This window comes from Vairimorpha necatrix, chromosome 12 (genome assembly GCF_036630325.1).
Source record: "Vairimorpha necatrix chromosome 12, complete sequence".
Lineage (NCBI taxonomy): Eukaryota > Fungi > Microsporidia > Nosematidae > Vairimorpha > Vairimorpha necatrix.
This window is the reverse complement of record NC_088827.1, coordinates 533,377-554,486: the sequence shown is the minus strand read 5'-3', so window position 1 is coordinate 554,486 and position 21,110 is coordinate 533,377. Positions and strand designations below refer to the sequence as shown.

The window sequence follows — 21,110 nt, the reverse complement described above, 5'->3', positions numbered from 1 at the left end:
AGCTAAAATTTTGTTGATAATATAACTGGTGCGCATACTCAGACTATAGAGGGAATGTGGTCGGTTCTTTAAAGAGAACTAAGAAAAAGCGGAACTAGTCATGGTACTATTATGAATCTTGTAAGAAAGATTTACATTAATAGATTCAAATTAACAAATCGTGAAGATCTATGTGGTATCCTTGCTTAAAGATCCACACATTTATTAATTTTGTTTTGTTTGTTTTGCTTTGTTTGTTTGTTTGGGTATCAAATAAACAATAAAAGCTATAAATAAAAAATAGACCCTGATCCATACAATACAAGATGAAACACAACCAACAAAGAATTAAGGAAACAGACCGAACAACGACCGGGGACAGACCTGGATTAAACGATAAAAATATTAATAATAAACTGAATTTTAATAAAAGTATTTTGGAGACGTATTTCAGAGTGGGATACATCAATCTATTAGATAAAATGTTAGAATTTTTTGAAATAGGCAATTTTAGTATTGTAGCATATGATATTATTCCTGAAATAGATTTTACATTGTGGAATAATTTTTTTTGTTTTTTTTAGGGGTGGGGTGGGGGGTAAGTCGAGAACTTAACCCATCTTTATTAATTTTCTCTAATTCTCTTTTAATTAGTAATTTTATATTATTTTCAAGACTCATATATTTAATGCTGAAAACTATATTCTTAAAAGATCTGTATAGTTCAGGATTTATCTCTTTTCTTTTCAAATTAAACTGTAAATTACTTACTAAACCACTGTAGCCAGTATTTCTTGGATCTTCAAATATGAATTTCAATCTTTCAACATCGAGCTTCTCATTACTTTCAGGAATTAAAGCGTTAAGTTCATCATTTTTAGTTATATCCAGAGTAAGAATTTCCTCGAGTTCAACATTATCTTTTAACAATCGTTCAAATTGGCTGGTTAGGGTCATGTTGTGTAAACGTTTTATTTTAAAGGTGGTTGAGACTCTGTTCAGTAAATTATCTGGGTACGCTATCCATGATAGTTATTCTGCTCTTTGGCAGAAATGTTGCCAGTCTCTTGCCTTTTCGGCTGTTTCAAAAAGAGTGGCTTTAATCATATCTGGGCACTTGCTAATGAGTACCTGCATCAATGCTCCTACATTCATAAAGTTTTTGTTTAAAATAAGAGTTCCAGTCTTGAATAGTTCTGAGAATTCCTCTCTTGATGAGGGCATAAAAGAAGTAAGGAATTTTGATAGTGTAAATTCCGTGTCACTATACTTGACAAAACGTTTCTTAAGAAGGGTTGTAAATTCGGTACCCGGCTTTTTCGTCCCGGTTTTAGGGGTTAAAAAAATAAAAAAAAACGAACTTTTTTATTTTTTTATTTTTTACCCCCATGACCTGGCCAAGAAGGATCATTAAAAGCAACAGGAATATGAATTAAATAATAGATGAAATTCTATATATTTACGAGAAAAAAAGAATCAACAAAACTACTATAAAGTGGCGATGCATTGTACGAAGCTGCAATGCCAAAGCCACCAGTAGTATTGTTTACGTCAATAATCTCGAATCCTTTATTATTTCTTCTGCCCATAATCATGAACCAAATCCTGAACTGGTCTGTAAGAAGTATAAAATAGATAAAATGAAACGGGAAAATATTTCCAAAGATTCTCCTAGAAACATTTTTTTTCTGCCTTAAGAGGAGCTGGGGAAGAAACAATCGCCGCAGTAGGTCCTATTGAGCCTATTGGAAGGATATTAAGGAATGCTCGGATGAATTCCTTTAATCCAAAACCAAACACCAACCAAAAATTTGATTTGTGTGTTGATTTATTAATCAGTCATACAGGCGAACAATGGTATCGATATGGGCCTGAAAATTACGGGAGTGACGAACCCAATGACAGTATAATAATTTTTTATACAGATTCGGCTATGGAAAAATTGGCTCTATTTGACATTTAGGCGATGGATGGGACCTTTGCGGAGGTTCAAATTCCATATTATCAACTTTAAACAGTATTTTTATCCGTGATGCGCAAGTATTCCCTATAATATTTGCAATTTTGAAAGAAAAAAAGATTGAAACCTATTGTTTTTTTGTTTCAAATGTTAAAAAAAAGGTTTCCAGAGCTCAACCAAGATTAATAAAACTGATTTTGAGTATGCTGCGATAAGAGCATTTTCTAGAGTTTTCCCGGATTGTCAAATTTCAGGTTGTCTTTTTCACTTAGCTCAGGCTATTGATAGGCGTGTTAAAAGTTCAGGACTTTCTTCTGTTTACACATGTTTACCTATGATGAAAAAGTTTGTTTTGTCTCTTACGACACACCATATGTTGAATATGACGAAATATTGTCTACTTTTTTGGAACTAAAACAAGACAGAAATTTTCCGGAATGCTTGACTGAGTTATATTGCTATTTCTTTACAAATTATATTGATTTAGGCTGCCGTTTTCGCGAATTTGTGGCACACGTGAAATAATATGGATATAGATTTTCCAAGAACGAATAATGCTATTGAAGGTTGGGTAATCCCTTTAAAAACACATTTGGTACTAGTCGCTACAGGTTTTATCTATTAGTGAGCAAGTTAAAGGATGAAGAAGATATAGTTAGAATTAAGATAATACAACAAACAGTTTTAAATCATGTTTTTGAACGTAAACAAAAATACATTAATAAAGAGATTCGGCTAGCTGGTTTTTTGGATAAGGCTGTGGATGAAGGGGTTGATGCAGATTTTGTCTTTATAATGATTGAAATATATAAGTTTTATTTTTTTTTTTTCGGAAGTTTCGTCCCGGTGGTAGGGGTTAAAAAAATAAAAAAAAAACAAAAAACGAGTTTTTTATTTTTAACCCCTACCACCGGGACGAAACTTCCGGTCACCCTTCCCTAACATTATTGTTTGTTTACTGTCATCGCTCGTCGTGTAAACAAACAAACGAAACAAAGTATTTAAGGATAACTCCCCCCCCCAAAAAAAAAAAAAAATAAGAATGCTAAAAACCTATTACTTTTAAAAGCAAATCTTATTCCGCCACCAGATCTCTCGAGGGTAACAAATATAATAAAAAAAACGTTAGTGCGGTATAATCCACATGTCAAGAAAATTATTTTTTAATTTACAAAAACTTTTCTAGAAAAAATGAATTTTTGAATTTTTTTTTTATAAATGCATATTTCTGAAAATTAGGGTATTAGCTACGAGAGAAGAAATGCTAAGCAAAACTATGACGGGTCAAAACTAAACAAAGACGAATACAATACAGGCCAGAAGAGCCTTTAAATAAAAATTATTTTAAACTGGGCAAAGTGCCCAGCGATAACGTCAGTTCGGTTATATATATATGTATAAGAATTACAAAGAAATATATGTTTATTAAAATTTATAAATGAATCAGATGCAGTATTTGTTTTTATAAAGTTTAAAAAACAAGAATCTCCCTCTTAATAGGAATAAATAAAAAGCTTAAGAGTTTGCTATATAGCACAAAATTAACTAGTGACTAATCTTGATCTGAATGTTAAATATGAAAAAAAATGGAAGCATGTTAGCTGTCAGAAAATTAAAATTTTAGCAAGCATTTTAAGTTATACAAGCAAACACCGATTTAATGAGAGTAGAAAGCGTATAAAAATATTATAATTTGTCATTTAAATATCAATTTACAATGTAATGGCTATTTTTTAAGTCAATATACTATTTTATATTGTTGTATGAGTATGTAAGCAAGCTAAGCTTCTTACTTATTTTTTAATAGTGTGGCAATATATATGACCATAATATAACCAACAGATATTCTTTTGTTTGTGTTTATTATCATGTATTATTGTAAATATTGTTTTTAAAATATAAAATGAAGGGTAAAAAAAGCGATTTGAAAACAAAAAACACCAGGAAGAAAAACCAGATACAAATGAACACGATACAAAGCAGGAAGGAACTGAGGATGGCATACAGACAATAAATGATAAGAGCGAGCGTCTTGTGTCTCTAAAGTCTCTGCTCACATATGTGGAATCGAATTCCAACGAGTGGCCCGGAAGAGTGCTGGAGGCAATTCTCCAGCGTTTCGGACGGATGCCAAGAGGAGGATGGGATCTCACACCTGAGGTATACGATAGTAAATTTAGCTCGACTCCACTTTACTTGCAAGAACTGAAGCAGAAATCTAGGGCAAGAGTGACAACAGAAGGCAGCCAACAAACAAGCAATATGAAATTTCTTGCACAACTCCAAACAAGCAAAAGAATGAAAACAATAAAATACATAGTAGGGGAATGCAGCTTGAAAGAGGCGGCTTTGGATGGAAAAATTAAAAACTTGTTGTTTAACTGCATCAAAAGTTTAGAAGAAAAGAAATAGAAGTAGAAAGAACGGCTAATGTCGGCTTTAGGAGAAAATTTTCGATATAGGGTTTTTTTTGTTTTTTTTGCCCCTTTTTTTCAAAAATGGAGGAGAAAAAATGTGGAGGAAGAAACAAAAATAAAAATTAAAAAAATAAATTTATTGTCGCGCGCGCGGGGCGCACGTGCGCCCAGCCCGCACACGGCCCAATTCCCGCTTTTTGAGCCATTTTTCATTTTTTTAAGGGAGCTTATGAAAAATGGCTCGCGCGGGGATCGAACCCTTCCTCTTAAAATTTGACCAGTTCGTTTCAGAATTTCTGACCGCTGAGCTAAACTCAGTAAAAAAAACCTTAAAAATATAAATAAGTTAAAAACAACACCATTTTAAAAAATATTTCATAACATCCCTCAAATGGTCTTACCTGTGAAAAACTCGGAAAAATATAAAAATATTCTAGATATTATTGTAGAAAACAAAGTCGTAAAAGATATTTCGAGGTTTTCTTTGGCGAGATTAAGGAAAAAGGCTGAACACTTTACAATTGTAGATAATCATCTTTACTTAAGAGGTATCGACAATCTACATTTAAAGGGTTTTGCACAAACGGATATTTGTGCGATGAAGTTAGAAATGCAAAAACTTCACGTAGATGGGCATTTAGGTCAGAATGCCCTATACCTAAAAAGTAAATGTTTATATTTTTCAATCCCAAGGGAATTGATACGTGATGTTGTACGTGAATGTAAAATTTGCGCTCAATGTCAGCCTTTGAAGACAAAGGAAAAAATGAAACATATTACAGCAGAATTTCCATGGGAACGCCTAATGATAGATCTTATTGATATGAGATCATACAAGGAGTTTAACGATGGGTATTGCTGGATATTATCTATTTTGGATGTATATTCAAAATTTGCCAGAACATATCCATTAAAAGGTAAGACAGCTGAGTGTGTTATAGAGTGTTTGGAGGATTTATTTGAACATTATGGTGTACCTGGGATCATTCAAAGTGATAATGGTAAGGAGTTTAGGAACAAATTGATGTATGATCTTGCATCAAAATATAAAATCCTTCTAATAAACGGGAGACCTAGACATCCACAGACACAGGGTCAGGTGGAACGGTTTAACCAAACAATCACAAGGTTATTATCAAAAAAATTAATGGACGAAGAAACATCAGAACGAAGTGAAAGGTGGATTGATTGTCTAAAAAAAGGTTACTAGTGTTTATAATCAAGCAGTTCATTCTGCGACTTCTTTTACTCCATTTGAGAAAATGTTTAACAGAGCTGGTTACAACACAGTAGTTCGTAAAAATTTAGAACCTGAGAATAAAGTGTCTTTAGAGTTAGATAGAGAAATATGTCCTGTGTCTGTTGATAATGAAATCGATTGTGTTAAAAAGGAAGAAAAATCTAAAGAAGACTGTGTATTTTCGAGTTACCAAAAAAAATACTTTGCACGAATGGATAGACGCGCGGTACACAATTCTATTTATGATTTTGAAGTAGGTGATACTGTTTTATTGAAAAAAGATTTTGATAATAATAAAAAAACTAAGAAAAAAAACTTGAATCTTTCTATCATAAAGAGTCTATAGTAATAGAAATTTTATCTAACAATCGAGTAAAGTTAAATTTAGAAGGAAATGAAGTTATAGTAGATTTAAATTTGATTAAAAAATAAAAAATTAGTTTATATATTTTTTCAGTACTTTTACTTATAAGGATTCCCGAACCCAACATATTATCTTGAGTTTAAAAAGATTCATATATCAAAAATATTCCCATGCAAAAAAAAAACTTCTGTAAATCTAAACAATTTAATTATCTTTTTAAAGTAAAACAAATCTATTATTTTTTATTCCTTAATTTTCCTTCGGAAAAAAAAAATTGTTCTCACTGCGCTCGAACCCGGCAAAAACTTCGTTTTTGTGCGGGCTGGGCGCACGTGCGCCCTGGGCGCTTGACATTTATTAATGCTTCAAACACAGAACTAGAAGAATTTCTTTGAAGCATATAGCTAAATAAATAAAGTTATGCATTCCGAACTGATCTATTTCTATTTGGTATAGAATTTTTTAAAGATCGCCAATTACCTTATATGGTATTGTTATGAACTTCAGTAAGTGGGTCTCTAAAGTGTAGAGAATGATTTACCATTAGATGTTTGTTACATATTAAGCCTAAATTACGGTAGGCTTTCCACATATCGCTATAAATTATACTATTTCTATCTACATATTTTAACAAAAGATTAGTTAGCGTTATTTGGTCTCTTTTCTTAATGTATATAAATATAATTCGGCGGTGTATGGTAAATTCGACCATACCAAAACACCAGAAACCTTTCAAAATTCTACCTCTATTATTCTTATTCTTGCCAATCTTCGTCTCATCGATTTCCACTGCTGTATTTTCACCGCCTATAACGCCAATACTAAATAAATATTTTTCATAAATATCCAATTCTTTTAACTTTTTTAGTATAAATGATACCTATTCCGCTGAACAACCCAAAATTTGACAAATAGATTTTCGAGGATATCCTAGAATCCACATATTAAGTATTTGTAATACTGTAATATGGTTAAGTCTAGAATATTGGAATAAAGTACCTTTCCATATTGAAACTGTTTTTTTTACAAGTACTCCATTTACACATCAAGATAAGTTTTTGTTTATTCTTTATTATCATCTGAGCATCACATAATTCACAATTCTTTATTTTATTTTTGGTTATTAATGCATTATATATGTTTTCTAATTGCTCTCTTGTTTGAATTTTCTCCTCCATTTTTGAAAAAAGGGGCAAAAAAAACAAAAAAAAACCTATATCGAAAATTTTCTCCTAAAGCCGACATTAGCCGAAAGAACAAATAAAATTCATAGTAAAATGGTCAACTCCGAACTAATAGAATATATTAATACATCAGTGTGTGAGTATGTGAAGTTATACCCTCCTAATCGCTTAACAGATATAGCAAGAATTCTGCAATCATCACAGATTGTTTGTAAAAATGAATCGCTTAAGCTAAGAGTAAAATCTACATGGAAAAAAAATATAACTAAGAAAATAAATATTTGTGATGAAAAGATAACACTAACAGAAAAGTTATTAGAAGAAAATAAAATATAAAACCCGATGAACAAAAATTAGCAAAAGCTATAATGAGAGACACGGGTAAAATTTTAAGTAGTAAAACCAACATTAAAGAAGTGATAGCGAATTACAAGAAAACTCAAAAATATACAAAAAAAGTTATGTTGTTTTGAGGATCGTCTAAATTTTAGAAGAACAAATAGGAAGTTCGAATTATATAGAGCTAAGTTTTACAGAGATTTAAACGAAGACAAAAAAATAGAAATCAAAACATCAGAAGAAGAAATTTGTAATTTTTAGGGCGAGATGTGGAAACTTCCAAAAGAAAGGGAAGAAACCTCATATTTAGAATATATCGATGAGCACTACGTAGAGAAAAGCCCGGAACGGAAGATATTTTTAGATTACAGAGAATTTATGCAAATAATTAAGTTTATGCCAAATTGGAAAGCTGTTGGACCAGATGGAATTTATAATTTCTTTATTAAGAAAATAGAGTCACTGCATGGCCACATGTATAGGTTAATAAAAGACGCATGTATTAACAACAGCTTAGAAAAGGAAATGTGTGAGGGACTCTTCTACCTAATACCGAAAGATAAATGTGAGAAAGGATCAGAGTTTAGACCAATAACATGCATGTCTAATCTGTACAAGCATACAACTAAATGTGTAACTAAATGCTTACAGGAAGAAATTATTCAAAGAGAAATTTAGCCGAAAATCAGCCAGGGTACAGAAGTATCATACAAAGAGCCAAAAAGCAAGTTATGATTAACATAGCAATCAATGACGAGTACGACTGTAAACTTAAGACTGCATGGATCGATGTGAAAAAAGCTTTTGACAGCGTAGAACATAAATATTTGGAAAAGACTTTAGAAGGACTTAAAATAGAAAGTTGGATAATCAAATTTATATCGTTTATTATGAATAGCTGGGAGATAGATATTCTTGTAGATAATAAGAAAATTATGAAAAAAAAGATTGAAAAAGGAATTCTTCAAGGAGACAGTCCGTCGCCCTCACTTTTCGTACTAGCAATGAACCCGTTATCCAAAAAATTGAATGCTACTTATCCTAAGGTAGGTATAAACTTAGAAAAGACGGAGTCCTACTGTACAAACCATTTTCTTTTTATAGACGATCTAAAATTAGTAGCAGAAAAAGAAGAAACACTAGCAGTAATGATAGCAGAAATAATGAAATTTTTAAAAGCAGTCGGACTAGAAATAAATGAAAAGAAATCTGCGATAAATTGTGAAATCAGCAGCGCGAAAATGTCTATTATGGGCCAGGATGATGAATATAAATACCTAGGAGTTTTAGAAACCGGAGAAAACAAACCAAGTGATAGTACAATTGAACTCATAAAGGAAAAAATAAAGTCACGAGTAAGAATGATTTGCTGTTCAAAACTTAACGCCAAAAACAATTTTAAGTCAATTAATGAATTTGCTATATAGCCTATAAATTATTATGTCGGGGTACTAGATTTAAAACCGGAGATATTTGAGGAGATAGACTCTTTTATTAGAATATCATTGAACATATATGAAGGTCATTCACAGCCGGCATGCAAAGAAAGGCTATACCTTCCCGCGATGCGCTCGGAAGAGGACTAACTAGTGCAGTGCTAAAAAGTGAAAGCATGCTACTCAAACTAAGGACAGACTTCGAACAATCGATCAATATTTACCCTAGGAGACGAGCTATTATAATAAACCAGGAAAAAAAAGAAAACTCACTTTTTTCTAATTAAAGCATACGTCCAGGAAATAAAAGCTAAAAGATGTGGAACAGAAAGCACTAGTTGAAGCTCAGTTAAATGCCCTATACAACAACATAAATAATAAAACAGAACTTAAAAAGTTGTTTAGGCCAAAGGAAAATGAAATAGTCGACATTAAAAATTTATCACTATGGCTTAAAGTAGGTAAAACGAATACCGGGACAGAAAGTAAGTTATGTGCCCTACAAGACCAAAATATATTTAATGGATCGATTGGAACCTGCCCCCATTGCAATAAATCAGCAAAGGACGTGGATCACCTAGCGACAAGGTGCGAAAAAATGCTAGGACACGCTTATATGAGAAGGCACAATGAAATAGTAAACGCATCCGCCTATTACTGTGTGAAAAATATAAAGTGCAGTTAAGAAGAGATTAAGAAACCACTCAGTACAACAGATAGTTGCCAACAAAGATGTGGAAATAAGAATAGACACGACGATAAAAACGGACATAAAGATCAAATATAAAAACCTGATATTATCGAATAGTTAAAAAGAATAAATTGATCAGAATAATTGAAATAGGTCTCACATCACAAGAGAATCTACAGCAAGTAGAAAACGATAAGTTAAGAAAGTATGATGTCCTTGAGAACAAACTGGGCTTAAATATGGTTTTAAAACAGAAATAATTCTCTACGTAATCACTTGGGATGGTATAGTGACTAAATTCACAAATCATATACCACAAGACCTGGAATCGGTTAAATTGCGATGTTACAACCCCCACCCCCAAAAAATAAAAAAAGGGGAAAAATAAAAAAGGAATAAAATTATGCCCCTAAAATGAACATAAAGAATTTTAGAAAATTAATATATAAAATAGAGGAATTATTTTTATTACTTCTTGAAAAAAATATATTTAAGGTACTAATGTGCAATAAGTGCATGACGCCCATGACCAAAATAAGAAATAATTTGGACAAATATCGTTATTACTTACGACGAAATGGAAGAAAATGCTCAAACAAAGGTAACATTTACAAAGAAAGCATTTTTAAAAGTTATAGATTAGATATCGAAGATCTTTAATTTTGCTGTGTGAATGGGTTAAAGGTGTAAGCAATGTTTCGGCTACTATCGAATTGAATTTAGACAGTAGTACCGTATCTAGCTGGTTTACGCGTTTTAATAACTCTGTATTCTTATCCTATTTCAACTCCTTCAAAACAAAACCATAGGAGGTTTAAATTGCGTAGTTGAAATAGACGAGAATTTGCTTTAAAAGTAAAAACCATAACGGTAGAATCATTCAATACCAAGTTTGGGCCGTTGGTGGAGTCGTACGAAGAAACAGCAATTCTTTTTTTCGAAATTGTTGAAAATCGATCAAGAACTACTCTTGTCGATTTAATAAAACGGAAAATCGCACCTGGATCTACAATTATTACTGATTGTTGGCGGGGTTTTGTTAACTATGTCCGGATTATAACTATTAAAATTTAACTGTAAATCATAGCCAAAATTTTGTAAATCCAACAACAGGCGCCCACACCCAAACAATTGAGGGAATGTGGTTTGTAATATAAGGGAATTGCGCAAAGAAGGAACAAGCCATGGTTCTATAATGAATCTCGTTCGAAAACTTTATATAGCTCGTTTTAAGTTAATTTATAGAGAATCACTACTTGAAAGAATGTTATGCTTTTTTGAAGTTCAAAATATATGGTTTTTAAATTACGATTTAGCCCCTGAATTTGATTTTGTATTAATTGAATAAATTTATTTTTTGTCTTTTTTTTTTATTTTTTGGGGGGCGGGGTTGGGGGAACATCGCAACTTAACCCAATTGACTTATTTAAAGATTAAAAGTTAGCGAAGGAAACTTCTTCATCACAGAAATCAGCACCTACAAACTTCTCTTTATTTTTTCCATGCCCTTTTAAGCGCACAGTTTCTCTTATTATAGAAGTACTACTTCCGAATCTTTAAATTGTTTTATCAGGGGAAATCTATACTTTCCACTACAGCAATCGCTGCCCAGGCGTCTCTAGATTATGGGTTCCCCTCTAGCCCAAGCCCAGACGCAAGAGCTAGCTTGAATTTGCATTTGGAAATGTATATGCAACCTTTATTATATTCATTAGAGCTTCTTCAGATAGCTCTTTTGCCCAGTTTCTACGTTGCAAAACTGGGCCTTTCTTTTGCTGAGATCTCTCACGTTTTCTGTTCTCCATTTTAGGGTTAAAATTTATTTTACAATTTTGTAATCTTCTTTTTTCATGATCTTTTTTTGGTAAAAACCTCATGAATAGTATTTTGGGGCACTTTTACATTGCCGCCGGTTTCTACTTTAAGTGCTTTAAATCTATTAAAGTTGGTTTTATTTGTAGTTTTACCACTTCTATGTTTCTTCTAGTCTAACTGGACTTTAGGCTTGAAAGTGTGTTTGACAGACGTCCATCCATCTTCATTTATATAGTAAAGTTTGACTTCATTCTTAGGAGCCTTTCTTTTACCAGCTATAATAGCAGAGATAGTTGACAGATGTCTAACTACTGCTTTTTTATTAATAGAAGCCATATCTAGCTTAACATTCTTTGGTTTAATATTTTTATTAATTATGATATTTGTAGATGCCTTTGATGCAACTATACATATCTTTTGCCATCTTCTGACAATTTATCTTCTTCTGCTTTGACAGCAGAGTCGAGATTTTTGACATTATTTAAAACATCTTTATTGATGATTTCTAATCTAGAAATATCATTGTTTCCAGTAGCTAACTGAAGGGTTTCGCTACTGGTGACATTTGGAACATTGGAGTTAATTTCCTTTTGTTCTACATATTTCGAGTGATTCTCTATCATCATCTAAATATTGTTCTTTGATGCTTTAGTAATTTGATTACTGTCATCCATCAGATTATTTTTAATCAAATTTTTTAATTTGATATTTTGGTTTTCTAGCTTATCGGGGAAGAGCTCCAGATATGTCTGCTGAATTGTTGCTAATTCAGTAGTACTAGATATAAACTTTTTAAGATCATTAAGATCTTCTCTACTTTTATTTTTTGACATGTCAAAAAAATCATTTTTACAAATTTTTTTAAAAAAATATTTTATTTCTCCATCTTTTTTGAAAGTAACGCTAGAGCTGCCATCATCAGTATAAACATGCTTAATAAGTTCTTTTAATTCAATTCTGCATCTAACTTGTTGTTTTGGCCATCAAAGTGGTCACTTTTTGATATACTGTGCTCGCTCCTGCTTTGTTTCGCTTAAACCTTCATATAAATATTTTATTAATTTATACAAATAGTATTCCACTTGTGAATATGATCTTTAAAGTTGTAAGTCCCCCCTTCATTCAGAATCGTATTTTGGTATATTGGTTTGACTGAGGCTGTTCTAATCTCTATTTTTTTACTAGATGAGATAATAAAAAAAATAAATAAAATTGTTTATTGTAAAAAGATAATATTAGCAAAACGAAGAAAAGCATCCAAGCCACCAAACACTCAACCAATAAAGAAAAACCGTAATAATTGCGTTTGCACGTCAGCATACCTTAACGGCCTCGCTTGTAGGAGAAATGTTTGTTCCCATAGGAACAAATCTTTAGTCATGATATGATTAGAGACCCACTTTCAAGGGTCTTATAGAAATAAAAATAAAATTGTTTATTGTAAAAAGACAGAATCAGCAAAACGGAGAAAAGACACCTAGCCACCAAAAACTCCACCAATAAAAAAACACATCAATAATTGCGTTTACAAGCCAGCATACCTTGGCGGCCTCGCTTGTAGGAGAAAACTTTGTTCCAGTAATTAAGAGATCCTTAGTCAACTCTATCTACATATTTCGCAGACCTGACGATTACAAAATACTTGTTTCAATACACCATCTAAGAACACGACTCAGTTCAGCGGAACAATACAGCTTCAGTAGCATGCCCAACCTCTCTTATGTTAAAAATATGAAGAATTACTCGAAAGTTAACGGTGTCCTTCTCACCAGCAATGGGTCTCCCACCCCTAGAGTATATCTGACCCTACTTATCAACCAGCAGTCGAAGGTTGGTAAGCCTTAGATATTTGCACCTAGTTAAAAAACATCATTTTTTTTGTGTCAAAGGATGGGGAAATGCCCGCGCAGAACAACATCAATCAGTGAGACTGAAAGATTGGTTGATACTGTGAGACTCGAACTCACTAAAACCTCGCCCTCTTAGACTATGGTGCAACAAGCTTCACCGTACTCATTGAGCTTTGAACTTAGGAGACTCTTCGCCAACAGATATTATCCTGCGGATAATACCTTTCCTCAGAGGAATAATTCTCTGCAGAAATCTCGCAGCCGATACTACAAAAGAGTCAGTACTAGATTGCTCAATAATCGCAGAGTTCCCGAAGTTCGTATATAGACATACGAGTTCATCACTTCCAGCCTCCTCTCCCAGGAGTATGCGCAACAGTGCTTGCAACACCATCGACATTCTATTTTTTTTTTTATGTACTGGCTAGCCCCAGTAGACCACCATAGAAAATAGTGGCCCCGATACTCTTCCCATCTCTGTCAGTAAAAGAATAGGTGTTCTGTCGTCTCTTCATCTGAATTGTTACAAAATGGGCAGAATAATCGGTATTGGTTCCCCAGGATGCGCTTATTGACAAGGTTTCTAACGAAATTGAAGGTTCCACTTCGCATTCGTCCAATCACTAAGCACCCACTTTATAGTTCTAGATACAGGCTACCCAACTTAATCCAGACGGGCTTAGCTGACAATCTATATTCTGCAGCCCAAGTGCCAATCTTGGTTCTTGATTCCACTTCTCTCGAAGCGAAAACATCATCGATTATGGTAGTTATCAGCGCCTGCACAATTTCCTATCCAGCGTAACGTTTAATCCATTTGATGTTACCACTTACCCATGTCCGCTCTCGCGACCGAAAGTGGCTGTTCGACAAGGTAGAAATCCATGTCTTACAGCCCGGCCATTTCGCTACAGCTCTAGCTCGCTTAACAGCCGCAATATTCGCAACTGATTTTACTCATAACTCGGATCGAATTCTATCCATTGATGCATTTTAACCCCCCACCAACGATGATTCTGCATGCTCATTCGTTATTCTCTGAATTCCTTTACACCTGGCGGTCGACGTTCCCCATACTTCAGCTCCGAAGGTAAGAATAGCCTGTATCTTGACCTTCAGTGCTAGTGTCTTTACGAACACGGGCATGTCTTTCCTAGATAAAAGATAGTACATAGCTCCAAATGCCTTTTCCCCTTAGATTCACAATTTTTTATCATAGACTTAAGGCAAAGGTCCGGTATAAATCAAATACCTAGATAGACATACTCTGTTATTATTGGAACTTCATTCTCCATTATCTCGAATGATTCCGGTTCATTAGGTTCCCTCTTGACTTTCTTATTAGGTAGAATTGACTCGGAGCCACCTGCTTCGATTTGCTCAGTTGTTCTTATCGCCATGATACCGATTTCGATGCGTTTACACTCATCTCATGTTTCTCACTCCAGCTTGACAGGATTTTTAGTTCCTCCGCAGCGCAGATTCACTTTCTGCCATTATAACCGCGTCATCTGCAAACAGTAGTCCGCCGATGGTGCTATCAACACCAAGAATAGTAACTCCTTCAATGCCCAGAAGTAGGTCATTAATGAATAGGCCGAAAGGATGGGTGAGGCGGGACATCCCTGTCTTACACAACAATGGTAATTGACAATGGGTGATGTAGATGAGCCAACTCTAACACACATCCGTGGGTCTTTGTATAGGGCCCTAACATCAAGAAGATGTTCTCCTATTCTTATACACTCCAGTTTCCTTAAAAGCGCTTCCTGAGGAACCTTGTCGTATGCTTTTGCATATGCGATAAAAGCCAGGTAAGTCTGTTGTCCTCTAATACTTCGCCTTTTCACTTCCTCATACAAAGATCTACTTGAGCCGTACAATCCTCCAACGTTCTAAACCCAGCTTGTTCTTTAGCCAGGAGCCCGTGCTCCTCAACGATACAATTAATCCTGCGAGCAGCAATCTTTGCGATAACTTTGGTCAGCGAGGGAAGTAGAACAATACCCCTAGTGTCACTCATAGTCACTGTGAGGCTGGCTTCTGTTTGCCTGTTTTAAATGCTTTTATTATAAAATACTTTTATTGTTACTTATTGGTTTGGAGTTTTCCATCTCCTTTTCTTACCTTAGTTCCATCCCTTCAGGGGTGACTTTGCTTAAATATTTGAGAATTACAGTTTTGACATGTTTGGCAACAAAAGTACAGTTGACCAAACATGGCAATTTGGGTCCTAACCACATAACTAGGCCCTTTCATATTTCTCCGTCATTTCTCAATTAATGTGTTGGCCTCTCCAATGACCTGGCAAAACACACTTCATTCCTTTACAGGGCAAGTCTCAGTATGCACCCGGGCTTGTCCCCTGGCATCTCCCCTTCCTTTAAAGGGATCCATTCATCTGGATCCGAGTGTTCAATTGGAATTATTGCTTTTCATTTACTGTAGAGGTTTTCTCCTGAAGGTCCTCAATCATATAGCTTCCATGTCCTTTGTTTTTGACAATTTTGTAGATGTTCTTAAACATTTCGTTCAATTTACTACGTCTGTAAACTTGTAGATTCTTTCTTCTTACAAAGGTGCCAACCTTTAAGGTGTCTGTTGCTGTTCTAGCGTCGACTGCTTCGATATCTTTTTTCCTGATTTCTTTCTCCTCTTCGTTCATCATTCTCGTAAGTAATTTAATCTTTCAAAAATCAGCATATTTTCTTCGTGTTGAACAGTGCATGCTTCCTCATTCATCCTATTTGGTTTTCTTCCGTAAATTAATTCGAACGGAGCTTGCTTTGTGCTTTTCCTAGGACTTATCCTACACGCATATAATGCAAATGGTAAAAAGTCGTCCCATTCATTCCACCTTTGGTTTACAAGCTTTGCTAAATTTTGTATCAACGTCTGATTAAGTCGCTCTGGTGTGCCGTTACATTTGGGCTTGTTCGCCGACGTATAGTTTTTCTTAGTGTTCATTATACCACATATCGCTTTTATTATTCTGTTTAAGAATTCACAACCTTGATCAGATAATAACTGTTCGGGGGTTCATGTAAGCAAAAAATTTCTTCAATTATAGAAAGCGCCACATTCTTGGCTGTTTTCGACTTTATGGCTCTTGCCATGGCCCATCGCGTAGTATGATCTGTTGCTACTACTATAAATCTATTTCCATTCATTGTTCTTGGTAGCGGTCTAACAATATCAATTCCTACCATGTCAAATGGGTTTGTTAAAGTTATTCCTGTATTTTTGTAGTCGCCTCGGACCTTTGCTGTATCTATTGCAGATGTCACATGATTTTATGTATTTGGATATTTCGCCATACATTCCCTTCCATTTTGCTTCTCTTAGGATTAGTATATAAGTAGCCTCGACTGACCCGTGACCATTTTCACAATGGTTACGTTGAATAAACTCTTCTCTCTGGGCCTTGCTATATTCTGTTTGAGTAATGTCCTCTTCCTCTTTCTTAGTTGTCATCGATGCCGCCATTCTACTTAGAGCGTCTGCTACTATGTTATCTTTACCTTTTATACTCTCAATAGTGTACTTAAGTTCCTGAAGCGTATTAATCCACCTCATTATTCTTCCTGTGGTTTCTTTTTTCCTCAGTAGCCATTTAAGAGCTTGGTGATCAGTGCGTATAGTAAACTCTATAATTAGATATACTTTGAATTTTTTGATGGCCCATATTATGGCCAAACACTCTTTCTCTGTGATTGTGTAGTTTACTTCTGAGGAGTTTAATCTTCTTGATAAGTACATTACAGGCATCATTGTTTCGCCTTCTTCCTGACAGAAGGCACAACCAAGATTCTGGTTAGATGCATCTGCATATATATATATAAAAAACGCTTGGTGAAGTTTGGAAGTGTTATTTCTGAAGCTTCGTTAATATCTTGCTGGACCTGTCTAAAGGCCTCTTTTTGGTTCTCATTCAATTCAAATTTCTTTGTTCTTCCACCTTTAATGGTGTCGTATAAGGATACATTTTTAACGAATAATTCTTTATAAACTTGATAAAGTACTGTGTGAATCCCATAAAACTCTTCATCTCCGTCTTAGTCTCTGGGAATCTCTATGCCATAACTTTCATTTTTTGTTTTACCGGGATGGTCATCTTTCCGTCTTCAACGTCGTAACCTAAAAAATTTATCTTCTCCTTCAGAATCTCGCACTTATCTTTGTTAGCTTAAATCCCATTTTCTTTATTATTTCAAATGTAATTCTCATATGAACTAAATGTTCATCTATTGTCCTCGAGTATATAAGGATATCATCTAAATACACCATTATGAACTTATACAAGTACATATTAAAATATCTATTTATTATCTTTTGGAAGTGAAGGGTGCATTGATAAGCCCGAAGGGCATTTTCTTCCATTGGTAGATTCCATTTCTCGTCCAAAACGCCGTTTTATATCTATCATTCTCTCTGACCGTGACTTGGTGGTACCCCGACTCGCAATCCAATGCTGTAAAGTATTTCGCGCTTGACAGCTCCTCAATTATTTCGTCTACACTGGGAATTGGGCAGTCCTGCTGTACTGTTTTTTAATTTTCTACAGTCTATGCAGAACCTTATCTCGCCGTTCTTTTTCTTGATCAGTACTACTGGCAATAGATAATTGCTATCTGACTCCTCTATTAGTCCTATGTTCAAAAACTTATTGATCTCTTCCTTGATTATTTCATTTTCTTCTGGCGATCTCCGATATTTAGCAGGTGATATGAACTGAGGTGTTTGTGTTAGTTCGATAGCATGCTGTATGTCTAAGCACCTATCCGTGTTACTGTCTGTAAAAATAATTTTATTATCCCTGATAATCTTTCTTGGCGTATTCTGTTGTTCGTAACTTAAATTGCATCCATTTTCCGTAGCTTTTATAAAAATTTCCTTTTCTATCATAGATTTTTCCTTCTTTTATGTATGTACTGTTGAAATTTGCACTTCTTCTTTATTACTCTCATTTTCTAAGTTATCTATCATGCTGCCGAGTTTAAGTTTTCTTATCTCGACCACTCCTAGGATCATGTCTTCTTCCATGTCTTTCATCAGCAAGCATTTTATTGTCGTCTTTACACCGTTATAATCAATGTCGACATTGCATTCACCACTTGTTTTGGTTTTCCCTGTTTTTTTCCTTTAACTGCTGCTTCATTTCTTTTTATTTAAAGACCTAGTTTCTTTGCTACGCTTTCCTTCATAAGTGAGACCTCAGTCCCGGTATCTATTAATGCTACTAACTCATACTTCTCTGTAGTTAGGTTTGCGCGTGGTCTACAGTCCCTAGAGTTTTTTATAGGGGCTGATATCGATAGTATTCTTTCTGTTGGGGACTGTGTATCTTTCTTTACGAGTCTCCTTAAGTCGTTATATCTTTTTTCTTCATTTATATTTTGGCATAAAAATTTTCGTAACTCTCTGTTTATTGCGAATCTTCGCCTTCTGCGAATTCAATTAGGTCTTCCCATGTATCCAGGGCTGATAATTTATAGGTTGAGTACTCAGGTATCAACAATTTAAGTTTTTTCTTCGCTTTGTTCAGGAAGAATTCGTTTCCCTCAGCGTTTGTCCCCAGATCATAAGTATAACTTACTATGTCTTGGAAAGATAATCTTTATTTTAATAATGAGTAGAACACCTCGTCTTTTTCTTCTATCTCCTGCTCTATGTAGTACTTCTTTTTAAATCTCTTCTTGAAATCAGAGAATTCTGTCAGGCCAGTAGTCTCTTGAAAATTGAACCACTTCTCCGCCTTAAATTTAAGAGTGATTTAGGTTTCTTTACTAGATTTTCAGAAGTCCACTCGTCTTCCACATCGGTGAACTGTTGTAGGAATTTCTTTGCATTTTCGTTTTTTTCTATCTTCGAAAGACTTCCATATATTAGATATTAGTAATTTTCTTAGGTGCTTCACTATATCTTCTTCTTCGTAGTGGTTTTTCAAATTTTGGTCGTTATCGCCAATGTGAGGCTGGATTCTGCTTGTCTGCTTGAAATGCTTTTTTGTTTAAAATACTTTGGCCAAAGAGAACTTACAGCCCCCGCATTTGAGGCGCTACGATTTTTTTTCGAACCCCAAAATTGAAGTGCAAAAAAAGGAGGGGCAAAACATAGACAAAAATTACTAAGCACTTATGATGGTTATAATAAGAAATAAATATTGTGGTATAATGGATCATACCACATGATTTATAAAAACCAATAAATACTTAAACGCTGATGCTTTTTCGGAACGATCAGTTATGGTCGACTATTATTAGTCAGTCAAAACTTATTTCTTTCTATTAGTTACTATGTAATATAAATAGAGAAATTCCATGAACAACATGGTACAACATCAGAACGCAATCAAACACTCTTCATTCTACAAATCATATAAACCAAAAAATTTTCATAACAATAAACAATCCTTTCCCTCTAACTCTTTTAACTCCGGTTTTCGCGGCAATCCAAACCGTAGCATCATTGAATGCTTCCTTGCTGCAGGCAAGCTCCACGGTAAACACGCCAAATATATTTTTAAGCATAGAATTTTAATTTAAAAAAAAATACATTATCTTCATCTTTTTTTGTTATTTTTCAACATTTAAAATTTTCTTAATTTAATTAAATAACATGATTTCTTACCCTTATTCTCATTGAAATGTCAGAAGAAAAATACAAATACATAGAAAAAATACTTTCTAATTGCATAGATTTATGCATAAAGACAAGATTTTGTCCAAAATGTTTTGGTAGTATGAAACGGATAAAGAATCAACAAAATACAGTAAAATGTGGTACAAAAGATGTAGGTTAGAAATGACTTTAATAAATAAAAAGCCTTTTTGCCACAAAATTAACCTGGTTACAAATAAGCCAGACGATCTATTTATTTTAAATAACACTTCGGCTAAATTAATAATAAAACTACTATCTATAAGTAAAAAGGCGATCTATAGAGCAATAAAAGACATTGCAAAAGACCTAGAAAGCAATGATATGATTGGTGGTACAGACATTATAGTAGAAATGGACGAATCTAAGTTTGGGAAAAGAAAAAACCACAAAGTGCATAAAGTCGATGGAGTTTGGGTTCTTGGGATGGTCGAAAAACCACCCCCAAAATAGTATTTTGGAAATTGATAACAGAAAGGCTGTTACACTAGAAAGTCAACTCTTAAATATGTGAAACCCGATAGCTTTATTTATATAGACTGTTGGAAAGGATACATAAATCTCCCCAAGTTGGAAAATTATCAACATTTGACTGTAAACCATTCTAAAGATTTATAGATTATGAGACAGATGTGCATACTAATCACATTGAAGGAACTTGGGCAGCAGTCAAAAATGAAATCCCGGTTAGATATAGGATCAAAAAACTCATAGTTCCTTGGTTAAACCTATTTGTTTTTAAAAGAACTCACCCCGAAAATACTTTTAAAATATTATTAAAAAAACCCTCCAATTAAATATATTTTTGTTTAAATTCAAATTCTAACTTGAAATATATTTATTTCTTATTATAACCATCATAAGTGCTTAGTAATTTTTGTCTATGTTTTGCTCCTCCTTTTTTTGCACTTCAATTTTGGGGGTCGAAAATATAAAGTGAACACCCTCAGAGGGGGGTTTATTAGCATCTTTGGCCAAAAATACTAAATAAAAACATAAAATGTTTTTAATTTATATTTAAACACATATATTTAATTAAAAATTTTGTTTAATAAGATTTCTGCTGGGTTATTAGTGTTATTTCTTCTAAATGCAAACATATTTAAAAGCGTTTTATATCTTTAACTGTTCGATTTCGAACTGATACTACTCTTTTTACTGCAGACCAAGTTCTT

At 33.8% G+C, this 21,110-nt stretch overlaps 4 protein-coding genes across 4 annotated transcripts; 2 read left to right on the top strand and 2 right to left on the bottom strand.

The window, feature by feature from the left end:
• Positions 1-444: 444 nt before the first annotated feature.
• VNE69_12140 (uncharacterized protein) lies at positions 445-936 on the bottom strand (the record flags this gene model as incomplete). Its single annotated transcript, XM_065475228.1, has 2 exons — positions 445-449; positions 591-936. 2 exons carry the CDS (start codon positions 934-936, stop codon positions 445-447), a joined length of 351 nt encoding a protein of 116 aa, XP_065331300.1.
• Positions 937-3,599: 2,663 nt separating this feature from the next.
• VNE69_12139 (uncharacterized protein) lies at positions 3,600-4,351 on the top strand (the record flags this gene model as incomplete). The annotated part of the gene is made up of 2 exons (XM_065475227.1): positions 3,600-3,614; positions 3,860-4,351. The coding sequence occupies 2 exons, from the start codon at positions 3,600-3,602 to the stop codon at positions 4,349-4,351; spliced, it is 507 nt and encodes a 168-aa protein (XP_065331299.1).
• A 2,886-nt stretch (positions 4,352-7,237) lies between these two features.
• Positions 7,238-7,480, top strand: VNE69_12138 (uncharacterized protein; the record flags this gene model as incomplete). The annotated part of the gene is made up of 1 exon (XM_065475226.1): positions 7,238-7,480. One exon carries the CDS (start codon positions 7,238-7,240, stop codon positions 7,478-7,480), a length of 243 nt encoding a protein of 80 aa, XP_065331298.1.
• Positions 7,481-13,438: 5,958 nt separating this feature from the next.
• Positions 13,439-19,805, bottom strand: VNE69_12137 (uncharacterized protein; the record flags this gene model as incomplete). The annotated part of the gene is made up of 12 exons (XM_065475225.1): positions 13,439-13,632; positions 13,697-13,879; positions 13,935-14,067; positions 14,281-14,468; positions 14,528-14,664; positions 15,126-15,326; positions 18,008-18,189; positions 18,223-18,404; positions 18,452-18,720; positions 18,915-19,030; positions 19,082-19,249; positions 19,776-19,805. The coding sequence occupies 12 exons, from the start codon at positions 19,803-19,805 to the stop codon at positions 13,439-13,441; spliced, it is 1,983 nt and encodes a 660-aa protein (XP_065331297.1).
• Between the last annotated feature and the right edge of the window lie 1,305 nt (positions 19,806-21,110).